This window comes from Triticum urartu, chromosome 6 (genome assembly GCF_003073215.2).
Source record: "Triticum urartu cultivar G1812 chromosome 6, Tu2.1, whole genome shotgun sequence".
In the NCBI taxonomy this organism is placed as follows: Eukaryota; Viridiplantae; Streptophyta; class Magnoliopsida; order Poales; family Poaceae; genus Triticum; species Triticum urartu.
In genome coordinates, this window is record NC_053027.1 from 158,640,212 (window position 1) to 158,661,737 (window position 21,526).

Here is a 21,526-nt window from a genome sequence, read left to right on the forward strand (position 1 = left end):
GCTCTAACATTATAAAGAAGCTGGCGCCGCCACTACTTAAGGAGATACAAGCGGCCAAGCTGAGGCCGGAGGCAACACCTTTTACCCCCAAGTGCACAACTCGAGCAACGAAGAAGACGGCCTCCACTAGCCGGACCAGAGATAACCCGGCAGAGAATGTGCTACTCCATGCGCTTGGAATGGTGCCAGAAGACATGGTGGTGGATGATGGGATGGTGCATGAACTTCAGGCCTTGTTTGACTCCCCGCTGCGGGAGCAACATATCAGGATCATTGCGGGGCTGTTTGGCAAGGCAGTGCCAACTGTGCAGGACATGGAGGGAAACAATGCGGTCGTACTATGCTCACACTAGAGAGCTAGCTTGGAGGGCGGTGTATATGTCCTTCATGGATATACACCCGCAGGTGTTGTGCTGGAATGTGAGGGGCCTTAACAACCCAGCCAAGAGGAAGGCCGTTAGGGAGTTTGTGCAAACGGTGAAAGTTAACTTGGTTTGTTTCCAAGAAACTAAAATGGATGTAATGGACCAATTTGTTGTAATGCAATGCTTGGGGCCGTCGTTTGATGGCTTTGCCTATGTACCGGCGGTGGACACTTGTGGAGGTATTCTTCTAGCGTGGGATAGTGCGGTGCTTAAGGTGGACAGTGTCATGCTCAATGCCAACTTCCTCACGGGCAGGGTGCATCTCAAGATGGGGGATCCTTGGTGGATCACGGTGGTGTACGGACCACAGGGTGACGACAGTAAAACTATCTTTTTGCAAGAGATTAGGGACTGTTGCTTGGGATGTCCGGGGCATTTCAACATGATCATACGAGCTGAGGATAAAAGCAACTCCAACATAAATAGAAGGATGATGAGAAGATTTAGAGATTTCGTGGATGATCATGAGCTAAAGGAAATGTACATGCACGGACGGAGATACATGTGGTCCAATGAGAGGGAAACACCAACCCTGACAAAGATTGACAGAGTTTTCACGACAGTGGACTGGGAGCTCGACAACACGGACTGTCTACTGCAAGCACTTTCCACTGGGGTCTCGGATCACGCGCCGCTACTTCTCACGACTAGTGCTAGTTTCTGCCCCAAGCGGCGCTTCCGGTTTGAGTTGTTCTGGACGAAGCTTGAAGGATTTGATGAGGCGGTGAGGGAGGCCTGGACGTGCAGCGATGACATGGTGGACCCGTACAAGAGACTCGACGCTCTGCTCAGGAATACTGCGAGCTATTTGCAGGCGTGGGGGCAGAAAAAGGTTGGCAATGTCAAGTTGTTGATGAGGGTGGCTAACTGGGTGATTCACAAGCTGGACATAGCTCAAGAGCGACGGACGTGGGCCGTGAGGAACTATGGCTGCGCCGAAGCCTAAAGCAAGCCCTCCTAGGTTTGGCTGCGTTGGAGCGTACCATTGATCGCCAACGATCGAGAATGAAGTGGTTGAAGGAGGGAGATGCCAACACAAAACTCTTCCAGGCATTCGCGAATGGGCGCCGTGCGAAGAACTTCATCACGCACATAAAAACAGAGGGAGTCATCATCACGGATCAGGAGCAGAAGGAGGAGCCGTTTTTCCAAGCGTACGAGAGGATTATTGGGCAGGCTACGGCAAGAGAGCACACCTTGGACTTGCAGTTCCTTCGAGTGCAGAGCCATGACCTCTGGGAGCTGGAGAACATTATAACAGAGGAGAAGGTTTGGGAGGTCATCAAGGAGCTCCCCCCCCCGATCGTGCCCCTGGACCTGATGGATACATTGCAGCTTTCTGTCAACGGGCATGGCCAATCATTAAGAAGGATGTCATGGCCGTCATGATGAAGCTTTACATGGGAGATGGGAGGGGTTTTGGGAAGCTGAACAAAGCGCATATTATTCTCATACCCAAGAAACCGGATGCGGAAGAAATTGGGGACTTCAGGCCAATAAGTTTGACACATAGCATGCCTAAGCTATTTGCCAAAGTCCTTGCCAACCGCCTCAGAAAACAGATGCACATGATCGTTGAAGCCAATCAATCTGCTTTCATCAAAGGTTGGCACCTCCATGACAACTTCCTCCTAGTTAGACAAGTGGTAAGGAGAATTCATGCACGCAAATCGCCCGGAGTGTTCCTGAAACTTGATATTTCGAGGGCTTTCGACTCATTGTCATGGCCGTTCCTGTTTGAAGTCATGACTGCCAAAGGGTTTGGTACGAGATGGATGACTTGGGTGGCGATCTTGCTGCAAATTGCAACCACCAAAGTGATCGTAAATGGCGTGGCTAGGAAGAGCTTTGGGCACGCGTGCGGGTTGCGCCAGGGGGATCCTATCTCGCCTCTACTCTTCTTCATCTCAATGGATGTCCTGACTAGACTCGTTCAGCGAGCCATGGCGGCTCGTGTGCTAAGCTCGTTCCATGGGATCACGACCATGCAAAGGATCTCTATTTACGCTGATGACGTAGCCCTGTTTATCAAACCTACAGTCATGGATCTCGGCTTTGTGAAGGAGACTTTAAAAGCTTTTGGCGAAGCCTCTGGACTGAAGGTGAACTACCGGAAGTCGTCGGCCATAGTGATTAGAGGTGACATGGAGGACAGACAAAGGGTGGCTGCACTACTCCAGTGTGACTTAACGGAATTCCCGTGTAGGTACCTTGGCCTACAGCTTGCTATCAAGAACTTGACTCGCGCGGAATGGCAACCCATGTTGGATAAAGTGAGGTACTTCGTCCCTGCCTGGCAAAGAGGTTTGATTCAATGACCTGGAAGGTTGATCCTGGCGCAGTCTATCATCTCTGCTAGGCCGATCCATCACCTAATGATTGTGGAAGCCCCTGTCTGGGTGTTTGAGGAGATCAACAAGTGGATGAGATCCTTTTTCTGGGCTGACAAGGACAAGGTTAACGGTGGGCAATGCCTCGTTGCATGGGACAAAATCTGTCGACCTAAGTGCCACGGCGGGCTTGGAGTGAAGAACTTGCAACTTCAATCTTTGGCGCTAAGGGTCAGGTGGGAATGGCTAAAGCGTACGGAGCCAGCGAGGCCTTGGCAGGGTCTACCAATGGTCTAGGACAGATTGGCGAGGGAGGTGTTCGATAGTCTGGTTCATACTCAAGTTGGCACGGGTGATAGCGTTCTGTTCTGGCGGGACAGGTGGATACACGGATATGCAGTAGCTGACATTGCTCCTCTCCTGCTTATGACGGTCCAGGCGAGGGTGATTAATACCAGAACAGTGCAGCAGGCATTGCTTAACAACAAATGGATGGAGGATTGTCAAATTGAGATATCTTTCATGGCTCAAATGCAATGCATGCATCTCTGCCATGCGATGGCGACTGTGCGCAGACGTCCGACTGAGCAGGATGCCTTCAAATGGACGTGTTCATCGTCTGGACAATACTCGGCCAAGTCAGTCTATTCCAGCCTCTGCAATGGATGGCCTAAATCCCTCCTGGCAAAGTGTGTCTGGAAAAGCTGGGGCCCTCTTAAGTGCAAAATCTTTGTTTGGCTTGCAATGCAGTACATGATATGGACGTCAGATAGGAGGGCTAGGCATGGGCTTCAAGATGGGAGTTCTGCATGCTACACGTGTTTGCAGGATGAGGATAATGCTGATCATATTCTCCTACAGTGTCCGTACGCTCGGGAGGTCTGGTATAGGACATGGGACACCCTGCAGATTGACACCCCTCAATCACTCGCTAATGAGAATACCCTAGAATGGTGGCTACGAGCACGAAAAAGCTTTCTATGGGCGGACAGGAGAGGTTTCGACACCACAGTCACGGCGGTTCTATGGGCTCTGTGGAAACAGAGAAATGCAAGAGTCTTTAATAGGATAAATCAACAAAAAAATCCCATGGAGCTTGTTACTTGTACGTTAACTGAGGTAGCCGAGTGGTCGCAGGCGGTAGGTGGTGTTGGTGGTCTACAATGTTTTATGAGGAGTTAGTTTAGCTCTAGACTGGGTGGTGTTGGTGTTGGTGTATCCGTGTGTGCCGGATGTTCGCATTTGAACCACACTTCCTGTAATTATGCTTTCTTCTTCTTCTATAAAAATATGGTATGCTGTTGGCGTACTTTCGAAAATAATAATTGAAATGAAGATACATGACTCGAATCACATTTACTCTCGTTACACCAACAGATTACACATCAAGTGAGTTTGCACTCTTCAACTAAAAAGAAAGTGATTTTGCCCTGCACAAAATAATCTGTCCATAACAGAAAAGACACCTTTGCTGAGTACTCCTATACTATCTCCCGACGATCGAAGAGCGGGAGTTGCTGTAATCCGAGGGATCCCAATCCAGCGTGGAGTTGTACACCGCCGACAGCGTCACGAACACCTCGTCCATGGACGGCCGCCCCCGGGGCTCCCTCGCCACGCACCGCACCGCCAGCGACGCCACGGCGACGGCGAGGTCCAGCGGGTAGTCGCCGTTCAGCCGCGGGTCCATGAATGCCCGCACCTTGCCGCGCGCGTCCTCGCCGTCGACGACCAGCCCCTCCGCGGACTCCCACAGCAGCGTCTCCCCTCTTTTGGCGCCGCCGTCGAACGTCGCCTCCTTCCCGGACAGCAGCTCGAGGAGGATGACGCCGAAGGCGAAAACGTCGAGCTTGGGCGTGATGAGGCCGTGCTCCAGGTACTCCGGGGCCAGGTACCCCTGGGTGCCAATGACGTGGCGGGTGAGCTGCGCGTCGCCGCCATCAACGCCCGTGGGGACCGACCGCGCCAGCGCAAAGCTTGACACCTTGGCGCGGAGGTCGGCGTCGAGGAGGACGTTGCTGCTCTTGAGGTTCTTGTGCACGCACGGCGGGTTGCTGTAGTGGTGGAGGTAATTGAGACCGTCGGCGACGTCAAACGCCGCCTGCACGCGCTGCTTCCACACGAGGGTGTCGCCGCCGCCGTGGAGCCAGTTGCTGAGCGCGCCGTTCTCCGCGAACTCGAAGACGAGGTAGGTGTCGCCGTGGTGGACGCAGAGACCGGAGAGGCGGACGAGGCTGGAGTGGTTCACGCGCTTCAGGATGCCCACCTCGCCGCTCACATCGCCGGCCACACGCTTCACGGCCGCCGCGTCGCCGTTGATCACCGCGCGGTACACGGACGCGTCCTTGACCCTCCGGTCCTCCGAGAACCCTGCCGTCGCCTTCTCGAGTTCCGAGTACTTGTACACAGTCAGGGACTCCACCGCCGCGCGCGCGTCGGTGGACACAAACGCCGACGATGACGAGGAGTTCGTCGTAGCCGAGGACGTATGCTTGCCCGAGGCAAGAGGGTCGTAATCGGCAGACGAGGGCACGTCCAGAACGCCCTTCCCCGGATGGCCGTCTTCCACAACGCCTGGCCGCGGTCGCCGCCGCCGCCGGACACATAAGAACATCAGGCCAAGAAGTCCCGCCAGCGCAAGAACGCCGACACCAACACCGACCCCGACGGCAACACCCTTCCCGCTGCCCGACCCTCCAGACGGCGGCGGCTGCTGGGCCTGCGGTGGCGCCGGTGCTGGCGGTGGCGCCGGCGACACGAGCATGTCCGGCGTGGGCTCGCTCTTGAGCGGGATGAGCAGAGTGGTGAAGGGGTATATGTTCTCGCTGTCGGTGAGGTTGTTGGCGTGGAGCACCGCCTGGGCGTCGACGCGGAAGCGGGCGGCGATGTCGGCGATGCCGTCGCCCCACGTGACGAGGTAGGTGAGCAGGTGCCTGACCCCGGAGGCGGCCTGCGCCGGCGAGGGGCACGCGCAGCGGATCGGCACGGTGAGGTTGTTCCCGACGACGAGCTTGCGGCTATCGTGGTTGGGGTTCTGCGCGATGAGGGCCTGGCAGGTGGTGAGGCCCTGGTAGGTGATGTTGGCGGTGATGAAGTAGGTCTCGTTGCTGAACTGGATGGTATAGGACGTGTTGTGCTGGTAGTAGCCGCCGGGCGCGCAGCCGCAGTTGAGCGGCGCGAGGACGAGGCGGGAGGCGGCGACCGGGGAGACGGTGGGCACGGCGTTGGCGCCTGCGAGGGCGGCCGGGGTGGCGTTGAGGAGGTAGGAGATGGTGACGGGCGAGTCGTAGGGCGGGGAGGAGCGGAAGACGACGTAGGAGGCGCAGGGGCGGGCCGCGGCGGTGGCGTTGCAGGTGTAGCCAAGCACGGAGCTGTCGTTGGTGCCGTAGCAGTTGAGTTGCTTGTTGGCCTCGTACTGCTGCTGCGCGCGCGCGACGCGGCACCGAGGCGCGGCGACGGCGAGGAGGACGAGGAGCGCGAGCGCCGCCCTGCCGGCGGCGGCGAGCCCGCGCGGGCGCGTCGGAGCGGCCATTGCTTCGGTTGCGCTTCTTGGAAAGGGGATGAGGAGTCAAACGATGATGAGTGGGCACGCCAGGGATGGGGGTGTGCCGTGCTCGGTCGGTCGGGTAATGTGTGGTGAGATGGTTGGACGGAGTCAAAGGTCGTCGCTTCTACAGTTTTTCCATGGGTGGCGGCGGGCAGGTGAAGGGATGTGCAGCTGGAGCCAGAACGCAGGTCAACTGGGATGGGGAGTCAATCATCAAACCTTTCGCTCTCCTTTGAGTCTTTCATTTGATCATTTCTCTTGTTCAGTTAACAACATAACGAATACTTTACATAAGCTCAGGTATTATGGTCCCAACTACTCCCTCCGTAAATTAATATAAAAGTATTTAGATCATTATTTTAGTAATCTAAACGCTTTTATATTAGTTTATAGAGGGAATAACAATACTATCACTCTTTTTTAATGATCTAAACCTTTTATATTTTTTTATAGAAGAAGTATTATTTTTATGTATAGCTTTTATGGTAGGATTCACACCATTTCTACTGGAAGTGAAGACGCGCACCACGGAGCAATCAGATTCAACCATCAAAGGCTTCTGATTTGCCTGGTTTACCAAATTAATCCCTTTCGGGAAGCAAGATTATTCCCGAGCACAGCCGCAGACCAGATGCGGCACCTACATGTCTGAACTTCTGAAGATACGAAAATTCTACCATGCGAGCCTTCCATCCGGCCAGGTGCAAGGAAAGTTGGACATGGCGTATGATGACCATCTTCATTGGCCAATCGCCGCGTTCAATATTCAAAGCAACTCTCGCTAGTGGACGACGATCTGCACCTGCAAACGCGGAGGGAGGAACGGTCATGGACCCGTGACAGTGACGGGCGGACGGAATAAACGCCGGTGCGATTGCGAGCGACGGGAGTGGTGGGATACCTGTCCCTGAGCTCCGTGCCTTCGCGGAAACTGACGCGTTTGCCCGGCAGCCTCACCAGCAAGATCTACCAGTACTAGGGAAAGTATCTAATCTAGTGCTTTCAAGGTTGGGGTGTTCCTGATGCTCTAAATGTTCGAAAAACATTTTTAGAATGTTTAAAAAATTCTGAAAAAAATGCAGCACATCGACGAAACATCAATGTCTTTTGTCACAAAATTTCAAATCAAAATTCAAAACATTGCTTGAGATACAAAAATGACAAATTTTTGTACATAACATATGTTGGGCTTTAGTTTTGGCCCATTATCACATTGATGTCAAATTTATCATTTTTTATCTCAAGCAATGTTTCGAATTTTGATATGAAATTTTGTGACAAGAGACATCGATGTTCCGTCGATGTGCTGCATTTTTTTTAGAATTTTTTGAATATTTAAAAAATGTTTTTCGCATCGGAGCACCGGGAGCATCCTAGGCCTGGGAGCACTAGATACTTTCCCACCAGTACTACTACTCAGCTGCTGTTGCATATGTCACTCGCTGATTGTGCTACTGCTAGTTCAGTTCAGTACTTCAGTCTAGCTCCTCCCACGTACCTGCCGCGTCATGACCAGTAATTTTTTAAAAAACCAGATAAGAGCAACTCCAACGGGCCGACCCAACGGACGGCGATTTTGTTCGCTTTTTGTCTGTTTGGGTCGGCCGCCCGCCCGACCTTCGTCCTGTTTTTATATGGGTCGGCAGCGCGCCCAACGCGCCGATCCATATGTGCAGGCGTGGCCGGCTGGCCGCTCAATTTTGCATTGTATTCAACATATTGTGAAATAAAAATTTAACAAACAAAATATTCCGCCCAAATAAATAGTATAGTTACAGGCCAAAAAAATAAATAAAAATGTTTCACATAGTTTTACAAACGAATAAAAGAAGATACATCTATTGGTTGCCAACATGAGTCCATATATACTCAACCAAATCATTTTGCAGTTGCACGTGAGTTTCCCAATCGCGCATGTCTTCATGAAACTGAGTGAACCGCTCAAATGTTGCCGCTACTCCATGCTCAGGCACAACATTCTCACCCTGAAACTGAAAGTCTTGATCATACAGACGTTCCGGGCGCTCGTCTTCTACGATCATATTGTGCATGATCACACAAGCAGTCATCACCTCCCATAGTTTCTGCGTGCTCCAAGTATCAGCAGGATGTGTACCTTACCAGTACTCGTAGTAGCTCCTAGGTATTTGATACCGGTGCGGTTGCTCACATTTGTAACTCAAAGCAGGAGCTGCGGAATAAGCGGAGACTGGCGAAGGACGAGGTGACGATGCGCGTCGGGAATGGTTCCAAGGTCGATGTGATCGCCGTCGGCATGCTACCTCTACATTTACCTATGGGATTAGTTTTAAACCTCAATAATTGTTATTTAGTGCCAACTTTGAGCATGAACATTGTATCAGGATCTCGTTTAATTCGAAATGGCTACTCATTTAAATCCGAGAATAATGGTTGTTCTATTTATATGAGAGAAATGTTTTATGGTCATGCTCCGATGGTGAATGGTTTATTCTTAATGAATCTCGAGCGTAATGCTACACATATTCATAGTGTGAATACCAAAAGATGTAAGGTTGATAATGATAGTCCCACATACTTGTGGCACTGCCGTCTTGGTCACATAGGTGTCAAACGCATGAAGAAGCTCCATGCAAATGGACTTTTGGAGTCTCTTGATTACGAATCATTTGACACGTGCAAACCATGCCTCATGGGTAAAATGACCAAGACTCCGTTCTCAGGAACAATGGAGCGAGCAACCAACTTATTGGAAATCATACATACTGATGTGTGCGGTCCAATGAGTGTTGAGGCTCGCGGTGGCTATCGTTATGTTCTCACCCTCACTGATGACTTGAGTAGATATGGGTATGTCTACTTAATGAAACACAAGTCTGAGACCTTTGAAAAGTTTAAGGAATTTCAGAGTGAGGTTGAGAATCAACGTGACAGGAAAATCAAGTTCTTGCGATCAGACCGTGGGGCAGAATACTTGAGTCACGAATTTGGCACACACTTAAGAAAATGTGGAATAGTTTCACAACTCACGCCGCCTGGAACACCTCAGCGTAATGGTGTGTCCGAACGTCGTAATCGCACTCTATTGGATATGGTGCGATCTATGATGTCTCTTACCGATCTACTGCTATCATTTTGGGGCTATGCTTTAGAGACTGCCGCATTCACTTTAAATAGGGCTCCGTCGAAATCCGTTGAGACGACACCGTATGAATTATGGTTTGGGAAGAAACCTAAGCTGTCGTTTCTAAAAGTTTGGGGATGCGATGCTTATGTCAAGAAACTTCAACCTGAAAAGCTCGAACCCAAGTCGAAAAAATGCGTCTTCATAGGATACCCTAAAGAAACTGTTGGGTATACCTTCTACCTCAGATCCGAAGGCAAGATCTTTGTTGCCAAGAATGGGTCCTTTCTAGAGAAAGAGTTTCTCTCGAAAGAAATAAGTGGGAGGAAAGTAGAACTTGATGAAATATTACCTCTTGAACCGGTAAGTGGCGCAGCTCAAGAAAATGTTCCTGGGGTGCCTGCACCGACTAGAGAGGAAGTTAATGATGATGATCATGAAATTTCAGATCAAGTTACTACTGAACTTCGTAGGTCCACGAGGACACGTTCCGCACTAGAGTGGTACGGCAACCCTGCCTTGGAAATCATGTTGTTAGACAATGGTGAACCTTCGAACTATGAAGAAGCGATGGTGGGCCCGAATTCCGACAAATGGCTGGAAGCCATGAAATCCGAGATAGGATCCATGTATGAAAATGAAGTATGGACTTTGACTGACTTGCCCGATGATCGGCGAGCCATAGAAAATAAATGGATCTTTAAGAAGAAGACAGACGCAGATGGTAATGTGACCATCTATAAAGCTCGGCTTGTCGCTAAGGGTTATCGACAAGTTCAAGGGGTTGACTACGATGAGACTTTTTCACCCGTAGCGAAGCTGAAGTCCGTCCGAATCACGTTAGCAATTGCCGCATTCTATGATTATGAGATATGGAAAATGGACGTCAAAACGGCATTCCTTAATGGTTTCCTTAAGGAAGAATTGTATATGATGCAGCCGGAAGGTTTTGTCGATCCTAAGAATGCTGACAATGTGTGCAAGCTCCAACGCTCGATTTATGGGCTGGTGCAAGCATCTCGGAGTTGGAACATTCGTTTTGATGAGATGATCAAAGCGTTTGGGTTTACGCAGACTTATGGAGAAGCCTGCATTTACAAGAAAGTGAGTGGGAGCTCTGTAGCATTTCTCATATTGTATGTGGATGACATACTGTTGATGGGAAATGATATAGAATTCTTGGAAAGCATAAAGGCCTGCTTGAACAAGTGTTTTTCAATGAAGGATCTTGGAGAAGCTGCTTATATATTAGGCATCAAGATATATAGAGACAGATCGAGACGCCTCATTGGTCTTTCACAGAGTACGTACCTTGACAAGATATTGAAGAAGTTCAAAATGGATCAGTCAAAGAAGGGGTTCTTGCCTGTATTGCAAGGTACGAGATTGAGCACGGCTCAATGCCCGACCACGGCTAAAGATAGAGAAAAGATGAGTGTCGTCCCCTATGCCTCGGCCATAGGGTCTATCACGTATGCTATGCTGTGTACAGACCTGATGTAAACCTTGCCGTAAGTTTGGTAGGAAGGTACCAAAGTAATCCTGGCATGGAACACTGGACAGCGGTCAAGAATAGCCTGAAGTACCTGAAGAGGACTAAGGATATGTTTCTCGTTTACGGAGGTGACGAAGAGCTCGTCGTAAAGGGTTACGTCGATGCTAGCTTCGACACAGATCTGGATGACTCTAAGTCACAAACCGGATACGTGTATATTTTGAATGGTGGGGCAGTAAGTTGGTGCAGTTGCAAGCAAAGCGTTGTGGCGGGATCTACATGTGAAGCGGAGTACATGGCAGCCTCGGAGGCAGCACAAGAAGCAGTCTGGGTGAAGGAGTTCATTACCGACCTAGGAGTCATACCCAATGCGTCGGGCCCGATGACTCTCTTCTGTGACAACACTGGAGCTATTGCCCTTGCCAAGGAGCCCAGGTTTCACAGGAAGACCAGGCATATCAAGCGTCGCTTCAACTCCATTCGTGAAAGTGTTCAAAATGGAGACATAGAGATTTGTAAAGTACATACGGACCTGAATGTGGCAGATCCGTTGACTAAACTTCTCCCTAGAGCAAAACATGATCAACACCAAAACTGCATGGGTGTTCGATTCATCACAATGTAACTAGACTATTAACTCTAGTGCAAGTGGGAGACTGTTGGAAATATGCCCTAGAGGCAATAATAAAATGGTTATTATTATATTTCTTTATTCATGATAATTGTCTATTGTTCATGCTATAATTGTGTTATCCGGAAATCGTAATATATGTGTGAATACATAGACCACAACACGTCCCTAGTGAGCCTCTAGTTGACTAGCTCGTTGATCAAAAGATAGTCTTGGTTTCCTGACTATGGACATTGGATGTCATTGATAACGGGATCACATCATTAGGAGAATGATGTGATGGACAAGACCCAATCCTAAGCATAGCTCAAAGATCGTGTAGTTCGTTTGCTGTAGCTTTTCCGAATGTCAAGTATCATTTCCTTAGACCATGAGATTGTGCAACTCCCGGATACCGTAGGAGTGCCTTGGGTGTGCCAAACGTCACAACGTAACTGGGTGACTATAAAGGTACATTACAGGTATCTCTGAAAGTGTCTGTTGGGTTGGCACGAATCGAGACTGGGATTTGTCACTCCGTATGACGGAGAGGTATCTCTGGGCCCACTCGGTAATGCATCATCATAATGAGCTCAATGTGACCAAGTGGTTGATCACGGGATCATGCATTACGACATGAGTAAAGTGACTTGCTGGTAACGAGATTGAACTAGGTATTGGGATACCGACGATCGAGTCTCGGGCAAGTAACGTACCGATTGACAAAGGGAATTGTATACGGATTGATTGAATCCTCGACATCGTGGTTCATCCAATGAGATCATCATGGAGCATGTGGGAGCCAACATGGGTATCCAGATCCCGCTGTTGGTTATCGACCGGAGAAGCGTCTCGGTCATGTCTGCATGTCTCTCGAACCCGTAGGGTCTACACACTTAAGGTTCGGTGACGCTAGGGTTGTAGAGATATTAGCATACGGTAACCCGAAAGTTGTTCGGAGTCCCGGATGAGATCCCGGAAATCACGAGGAGGTCCGGAATGGTCCGGAGGTGAAGATTTATATATAGGAAGTCAAGTTTCGGCCATCGGGAAAGTTTCGGGGGTAATCGGTATTGTACCGGGACCACCGGAAGGGTCCCGGGGGGTCCACCGGGTGGGGCCACCTATCCCGGAGGGCCCCATGGGCTGAAGTGGGAGGGGAACCAGCCCTAGTGGGCTGGTGCGCCCCCCTTGGGCCTCCCCCTGCGCCTAGGGTTGGAAACCCTAGGGGTGGGGGGCGCCACCCTTGCCTTGGGGGGCAAGGCACCCCCTTGGCCGCCGCCCCCCCTAGGAGATTGGATCTCCTAGGGCCGGCGCCCCCCTAGACACCCTATATATAGTGGGGGGGGGGAGGGAGGGCAGCCGCACCTAAGCCCCTGGCCTCTCCCTCTCCCTCCCGTGACACTCCTCCGTCTCCCTGCGCTTGGCGAAGCCCTGCCGAGATCACCGTTGCTTCCACCACCACGCCGTCGTGCTGCTAGATCTTCATCAACCTCTCCTTCCCCCTTGCTGGATCAAGTTGGAGGAGACGTCTTCCCAATCGTACGTGTGTTGAACGCGGAGGTGTCGTCCGTTCGGCACTTGGTCATTGGTGATTTGGATCACGTCGAGTACGACTCCATCAACCCCGTTCTCTTGAACGCTTCCGCGCGCGATCTACAAGGGTATGTAGATGCACTCCTCTCTCCCTCATTGCTAGATGACTCCATAGATTGATCTTGGTGATGCTTAGAAAATTTTAAAATTCTGCTACGTTCCCCAACAGTAGCAAGCTCAGCGGCAGGTTGGGGCACGATAACTATCGATTTTAGCCGAGGAAGTGGTTGCATGCTTGGATCCGATGGGGAGGAGCCCTCATCGCCTCAGGAGCTTCCGCCCCGCAGCAGGAGGCACGACGTTGAAAGCAGATCTGGCGACGACGCACCAGGGGACAGCTGGGTTTTCGGTACCATGGAAGGACCGGGGACACTGGGGAGGCCGGCTCCCTGCCATCAATGCTCCGGCATGCCCGGGATCTACGAGAAGGAGGAGAGTTTGGTGGCCTCCGCGGCCGGAGTGGCCCACGGCACGGAGGGGGCGGAGCGGGAGCTGAGGCTCAGCGCCTTGTCGACCTTCTCTTCAATTGTCCCCGCTTCTCATAGACTGATGGTGTACCTCCATCCTACATCTGTCATCATTTTATTTTCAGGTAAGCAAGAACATTTTTGTTCCCGTGGAGCACATCATACAGAATGCTAATCCTGTATAGATATTTGGAATATCTAATTCCAGCATCAGAACTACAACGTCTGCGTCGCCCAGCCCAAGGCCGCTCAGGCGGCACGTCCTACCGTGCGCTGCTAGCCGATCTACCCACTCATCCTGCCGCGCCGCCGCCGGAGGATGCCACCGAGCAAAGCCCGCGTGGCCGACGGTGGCGGCGAGGTGTCTCCTCGTGGCGGCTCCCGTGCTACAGGGCGGCGGTTTCGTGGCGGCCCGTCGGTTGGTGGTGCGGCTTGGCGTCCGGCGGCGTGGTGGCTCTGGCAGGGTGGCGCGAGTCTGTGCCAGTGACGCTAGGATGGCCTGCCTCCTTGCTGGCTGAGTCTTGGAAGCAGAATCACAATCTTCCTCATGGCTTTAGTACCTAACAGAGATGCGATCACCAGATCGGGATTCTCTTCCGCAAGGCTTCCAACGTAGCTGGTGCGACCTGGATCGCGACATGACCGGTACGTGTAGGGGTCTGACCGGCGGTTGCAGGCTTGGCCAGATCTACATGATGGTGTTCAAGGCCTGTGAGGTGGAAATCGATGGTGAGGCGCTATGTTGTCGGTGTTGGTCCAGGATGAACACTCTGGCATGGCAGCGGCCTCACGGCGGACTACGATGGCGACTGAAAGGTCTTTGTGAGTGATACTCTCCAAGATCAGATGGTTGCTTCGACGATGTTATGCAATCTATGGATGATGGCTTGACGCAGAGGGTATGGTTGCGTAGTGGCGGCTGTCGGTTTTCTAACCCAACACATTTAGCTGCTAGGATCGTGGAAAAGTGGTGGCGACAACACATGTGCTTGCTTCGATGGTGGTACTTTTTGAGTACCCGGTCTCGAGCTCCGGGGTGTGATACGTCTCCAACGTATCTATAATTTTTTATTGTTCCATGCTGTTATATTATCAATCTTGGATGTTTTATAATCATTTTATATCATTTTTTGGTACTAACCTATAGACATAGTGTCAAGTGCCAGTTGCTGTTTGTTGCATGTTATTTACATCGCACGAAATCAATACCAAACGGAGTCCAAATGCAACGAAACTTCACACAGATTTTTTATGGACCAGAAGACACCTAATGGGCCAAGGCAGCGCCTCGGGGTGCTTCGAGGGGAACACAACCCACCAGGGCGCGCCTGGAGGGTTGTGCCCACCTCGGGTGCCCCCCGGACCGCCTCTTTGCTCTATAAATACCCCAATATTCCAGAAACCCTAGGGGAGTCGACGAAAATCAATTCCAGCCGCCGCAGAGTCCAGAACCACTAGATCTAATCTAGACACCATCATGGAGGGGTTCACCACTTCCATTGGTGCCTCTCGAATGATGCGTGAGTAGTTCTTTGTCGACCTTAGGGTCCGTAGTTAGTAGGTATATGGCTTCCTCTCTCTCGTTTGACTCTCAATACAATGGTCTCTTGGAGATCCATATGATGTAACTCTTTTTGCGGTGTGTTTGTTGGGATCAGATGAACTTTGAGTTTATGATCAGATCTATCTTTTTATATCCATGAAAGTTATTTGAGTTTATTTGGTCTCTTATATGCATGATTGCTTATAGCCTTGTATTTCTTCTCCGATATTTGGGTTTTGTTTGGCCAACTTGATCTATTTATCTTGCAATGGGAAGAGGTGCTTTGTAGTGGGTTCGATCTTACGGTGCTTGATCCTAGTGACAGAAGGGGAACCGACACGTATGTATCATTGCTACTAAGGATAAAACGATGGGGTCTATCTCTACATAGATAGATCTTGTCTACATCATGTCATCATTCTTATTGCATTACTCCGTTTCTCCATGAACTTAATACACTAGATGCATGCTAGATAGCGGTCGATGTGTGGAGTAATAGTAGTAGATGCAGGAAGGAGTCGGTCTACTAATCTTGGACATGATGCCTATGTAATGATCATTGCCTGGATATTGTCATGATTATTTGAAGTTCTATCAATTGCCCAACAGTAATTTGTTTACCCACCGTTTGCTATTTTTCTCTAGAGAAGCCACTAGTGAAACCTATGCCCCCGGGTCTCTTTCTCATATTATCTGCCTTTGCAATCTATTTTATTTGCCTTTATTTTCAGATCTATTAAACCTAAAATACAAAAATACCTTGCTGCAATTTATTTTATTTGGAATTCGATCTATCATTATTTACAACTTTCTCACGTCCGCGTGCCAATTTCTGGTGCCGTTACCCGAAAGGGATTGACAACCCCTTTAACATGTCGGGTTGCGAGTATTTGTTATTTGTGTGCAGGTGTTGTTTACGTTGTGTTGCTTGGTTCTCCTACTGGTTCGATAACCTTGGTTTCATATATGAGGGAAATACCTACCGCCGCTATGCTGCATCACCCCTTCCTCTTTGGGGAAATACCGACGTAGCTTCAAGCGACATCAGAAGGAATTTCTGGCGCCGTTGCCGGGGAGGATCTTCAACACATACCAGGTTTCTAATCACAAATCTCATCTCCTTGCAATTTACATTATTTGCAATTTTCCTCTCCTCCACTTCACAAAAAAATGCCGTTTCATTTGCCCTCTTTTCGTCTGCCGTTTTCTTGCCGGATCTGTTTTTGTGTGCAATCTTGTTTGCCATTATTATCGTCATGGATAGTTCTTCCTCTATTGCGTGTACTCCTGAGAACGAGGTTCTCAACTTTAAACAAAGGGGAGGAGAAAATTTAAAAGATGCTTGGTATAGAATTTGCAATGCTCATAATAGATCTATTCGAAAGCAATCTACCATTGTTCTTCTTCGTTGTTTTTATGTGGGGATCACCACTTGGTATATATTCATCCTTGATACGATTACCGGTGGAAATTTCTTGATGTGTCCCTCTCTTGATGCGTTTAATGCTATGGGGAATTTAGTAGGCTCATCACCTCTTGTGATTAATGAAACATCTTTGACTCTTGAGCATGTCATGGAAAGATTAGATGCTATTGAAAAGAAAATGCTTACTGAAGAGCATATTGAAAATTTGGATAAAAAGATGCATAATTTTTCTCCTAATATTGGGTCAAAAGCGGGAGAAGTTTTTAAGTTATTAAAGGAAAAGGGGACTGTAATTCATGAAAGAATTGAAGAAAGTTCGTCTCGGATTGATAAACTAGAAGAAATCTTTAGTAATTTGAGCACGAATTTTGCTTCTGCTAAAACTATTGAAAAAACTCCCGTAAAGATTTTCAAGACTACTAAAGTTACTAAGAACAAGGGAGCAACTTCTAGTAATAGTAAAGAGGGTCTTAAGATGATTATTATCCACCCAGATTTTGTTGAAGTTATAAGAGATCTCCTTGGCAAAAACGAATTCTTTAAAATTGTTCCTGGGAGTATTGTCATTGAAAATCTTTTATTCTAAATCTTTGAAGAATTCTAAGTGTTTGATTGAAGAGTTGACCAAGGATGACAAAACTTAGATCCATGCTTTATGCCTAGCTAAGGGTGTAAAACTATAGCGCTTGTTGGGAGGCAACCCAATGAATAAAATTTATTTTTTTCCTTTTGATTTCTATTCTTGAGTGTTAGCACAATTATGCTACCGTTATGATTGTGTTTTTTGTGTTTTAGTTAGTGTTTGTGCCAAGTAAATCCTTTAGGATCTTCTTGGGTGATAGTTGTTTAATCTTGCTAAAAAAACAGAAACTTTTGCGCTCGCGAAAATTATTTTCGTTTTTTACCAGAGAGTGATAAAATACCCATTCCTTTTGAAGTAGATCAATATACAAATTTCTCAGGTCGTCCTAACTTTTTAGAGTTTTTGGAGTTACAGAAGTATTCTAAATATCTAGATTTCTACAGACTGTTCTGTTTTTGACAGATTCTGTTTTTTTGCGTTGTGTGCTTGTTTTGATGGCTCTATGGTTTTCTTTGATGAGTTTTTGCCATAGAAAAGTTGGAATACAGTAGATATAATGCAACAACAAAATATGAATTGGTTTGATACAGTACTTATAGTAGTGATTTGTTTTCTTATACTAACAGATCTCATGAAGGCTTTTGTTGAGTTTTGTGTGATTGAAGTTTTCAAGTTTTGGGTTATCTTACGATGGATGAAGGAAAAAGGAGTAAGAAGAGTCTAAGCTTGGGGATGCCCTGGCATCCCAAGCTATTATCCAAAAGAGAGCAAGCAACTAAGCTTGGGGATGCCCCCGAGTGGCATCCCCTCTTTCTTCTAACGACCATCGGTATTTTACTCGAAGCTATATTTTTATTTGTCACATACTATGTGTTTTGCTTGGAGCGTCTTGTATGATATGATTATTTTCTTGTTTTCTTATGTGTTTTAAGTCTTGATTCCTTGCTGGACACACCTATTTGAGAGAGCCAAAATTATGTCATGACTTGTTAGAATTGCTCTCTATGCTTCACTTAAATTTTTATGAGCTATGGACTTGCTCTAGTGCTTCACTTATATATTTTTGAGCACAGTGTGCTTTAGTATTTTTGAAGAAATGCTCTCTTGCTTCACTTAGATTTATTTGAGAGTTAGTAATTTTTTTAATAAATTCTCTCTTGCTTCACTTAAATTAATTTGAGAGAAAGAAAAATTATGCTCATGATCTTCACTTATATTTATTTGAGCTTATCAAAAGCAACATACGAAAATTAGTTCCAAAGTGATAGATATCCAAGAAGGATATAATAAGAATTTTCATGAAGACCATTGGACAAAATAAACTTGATTCTTAGTAATAGTTTTGAGATATGATGATGTGATATGTGAGTCATCTTGATGAGTAATTATGCTTTAGTAAAAATATTGGTGTTAAGGTTTGTGATTCCCTATGCAAGCACGAAAATCAATAATTATGAAATGAAATTATATCCTACTTGTGGTGCATTATTCGGTGTTAATTATGCTTAATGCTCGCTTATGAGATTATTCGTTTCTTGGTTGGTCGCTTCTCAATCTTTTGATATGCTTGAGTATTTAAGTTGTCATGTCAAAACTATACTATTGCTTTGAACAATATAAAAGTCCAAATGTCCATGCTATAAATAAAAGAAATATGAGATGACATGTTAGGCAGCATTCCATATCAATTTTTTTATCATTTACCTACTCGAGGACGAGTAGGAGTTAAGCTTGGGGATGCTGATACGTCTCCAACATATCTATAATTTTGATTGCTCCATGCTGTTATATTATCAACCTTGGATGTTTTATAATCATTTTATAGTCATTTTATATCACTTTATATCATTTTTTGCTACTAAGCTATTGACATAGTGCCAAGTGCCAGTTGCTGTTTTTTGCATGTTTTTTACGTCGTAGGAAATCAATACCAAACGGAGTCCAAATGCAACGAAACTTCACGGAGATTTTTTATGGACCAGAAGACACCCAATGGACCAAGGCAGCGCCTGGGAGGTGCTCCGAGGGGAGCACAACCTACCAGTGCGCGCTTGGAGGCCCACACGCGCCCTGGTGGGTTGTGCCCACCTCGGGTACCCCCCGGACTGCCTCTTTGCTCTATAAATACCCCGATATTCCAGAAACCCTAGGGAGTCGACGAAAATTAATTCCAGCCACCGCAGAGTCCAGAACCACCAGATCCAATCTAGACACCATCACGGAGGGGTTCACCACTTCCATTGGTGCCTCTCCGCTGATGCGTGAGTAGTTCTTTGTAGACCTTAGGGTCCGTAGTTAGTATCTAGATGGCTTCCTCTCTCTCGTTTGATTCTCAATACAATGGTCTCTTGTAGATCCATATGATGTAACTCTTTTTGCGATGTGTTTGTTGGGATCGGATGAGCTTTGAGTTTATGATCAGATCTATCTTTTTATATCCATGAAAGTTATTTGAGTTTATTTGATCTCTTATATGCATGATTGCTTATAGCCTCGTATTTCTTCTCCGATATTTGGGTTTTGTTTGGCCAACTTGATGTATTTATCTTGCAGTGGGAAGAGGTGCTTTGTAGTGGGTTCGATGTTACGGTGCTTGATCCCAGTGACAGAAGGGGAACCGACATGTATGTATCGTTGCTACTAAGGATAAAACAATGGGGTCTATCTCTACATAGATAGATCTTGTCTACATCATGTCATCGTTCTTATTGCATTACTCCGTTTCTCCATGAACTCAATACACTAAATGCATGCTGGATAGTGGTCGATGTGTGGAGTAATAGTAGTAGATGCAGGCAGGAGTCGGTCTACTAATCTTGGACGTGGTGCCTATGTAATGATCATTGCCTGGATAGCATTGAGGGAGTCCTGGATTAGGGGGTCTCCGGATAGCCGGAGTATATCCTTTGGCCAGATTGTTGGACTATGAAGATACGAGATTGAAGACTTCGTCCCGTGTCCAGATGGGACTCTACTTGGCTTGGAAGGCAAGCTAGGAAATACAGATATGTATATCTCCTCCTTTGTAACCGACCTTGTGTAACCCTATCCCCCTCCGGTGTCTATATAAACCGGAGGGTTTTAGTCCATAGGACAACATACAATCATACCATAGGCTAACTTCTAGGGTTTAGCCTGTCCAATCTCGTGGTAGATCAACTCTTGTACTACTCATATTATCAAGAATAAATCAAGCAGGACGTAGGGTTTTACCTCCATCAAGAGGGCCCGAACCTGGGTAAAACATCGTGTCCCCTGCCTCTTGTTACCATCCGCCTTAGACGCACAGTTCGGGACCCCTACCCGAGATCCACCGGTTTTGACACCAACACTGGTGCTTTCACTGAGAGTTCCTCTGTGTCGTTGTCATTAGGCTGGATGGCTCCTCCGATCATCGATAGCGATGACGTCCAGGGTGAGACTTTTCTCCCCGGACAGATCCTTGTATTTGGCAGCTTCGTACTGCGGGCCAACTCGCTTGGCCATCTGGAGCAGATCGAGAGTTATGCCCCTGGCCACCAAGTCAGGTTCGGAAGCTTAAACTACACGGCCGACATTCGCGGAGACTCGATCTTCGACGAATTCGAGCCCTTGCCAAGAGCGCCGCACGGTCATGATGAGCATGATTTAGCTCTACCATCGGACAGTGTTCATGCAACCACTCCGACCCTCAATTCGGAGCCAATTGCGCCATCCATGGACGGGTGGATAGACCCCGCCACGGAGGCCACACTCTCATCGGGGATCGAGCCGAATATCGACCTTACCCTTCACGGGAGCCGTGACGCCGAACTACCGGATTCTTCCCTGGCCACGGACTCCGAGCCACCTGCGCCCGTGCCTATCGAATCCAACTGGGCGCCGATCATGGAGTTCACCTCCACAGATATCTTTCAGCACTCGCCCTTCGGTGACATACTGAACTCATTAAGGTCTCTCTTCCTGTCAGGAGAGTCCGGGCCGAACTATGTTCGGCAGGATTGGGATGCGGATGATGAAGAAATTCGCTGCCCACCCACCACCCACTTAGTAGCCACTGTCGATGATTTGACTGACATGCTCGACTTTGACTCCGAAGACATCGAAGGTATGGACGACGATGCAGGAGACGGACAGGAACCACTGCCCACAGGGCACTGGACGCCCACTTCATCATATGATGTATACATGGTGGACACACCCAAAGAAAACGACGACGAGGAATAGAAGGATGCAGCGAAGGGTTGTTCACTCGAGAAGCAGTCAAAGCGGCGGCGTAAGCGCCGCTCCAAATCCCGCCTCGGCAGAAACAGCGGTCATATAGACCCGGCGATAGAGCAGGGTGAAGCATCGCCCGACCAGGGAAACACGGAGAATCAAACCGAACAACCCGACCCCGTCGAAGATAACAGTCCGGACGAC

At 48.3% G+C, this 21,526-nt stretch overlaps 1 protein-coding gene across 1 annotated transcript; it reads right to left on the reverse strand.

Moving 5' to 3' along the window:
* Window positions 1-4,096: 4,096 nt before the first annotated feature.
* LOC125517551 (protein LYK5-like) lies at window positions 4,097-6,376 on the reverse strand. The gene has a single exon (XM_048682752.1). It carries the CDS (start codon window positions 6,285-6,287, stop codon window positions 4,242-4,244), a length of 2,046 nt encoding a protein of 681 aa, XP_048538709.1. The 5' UTR covers window positions 6,288-6,376; the 3' UTR covers window positions 4,097-4,241.
* Between the last annotated feature and the right edge of the window lie 15,150 nt (window positions 6,377-21,526).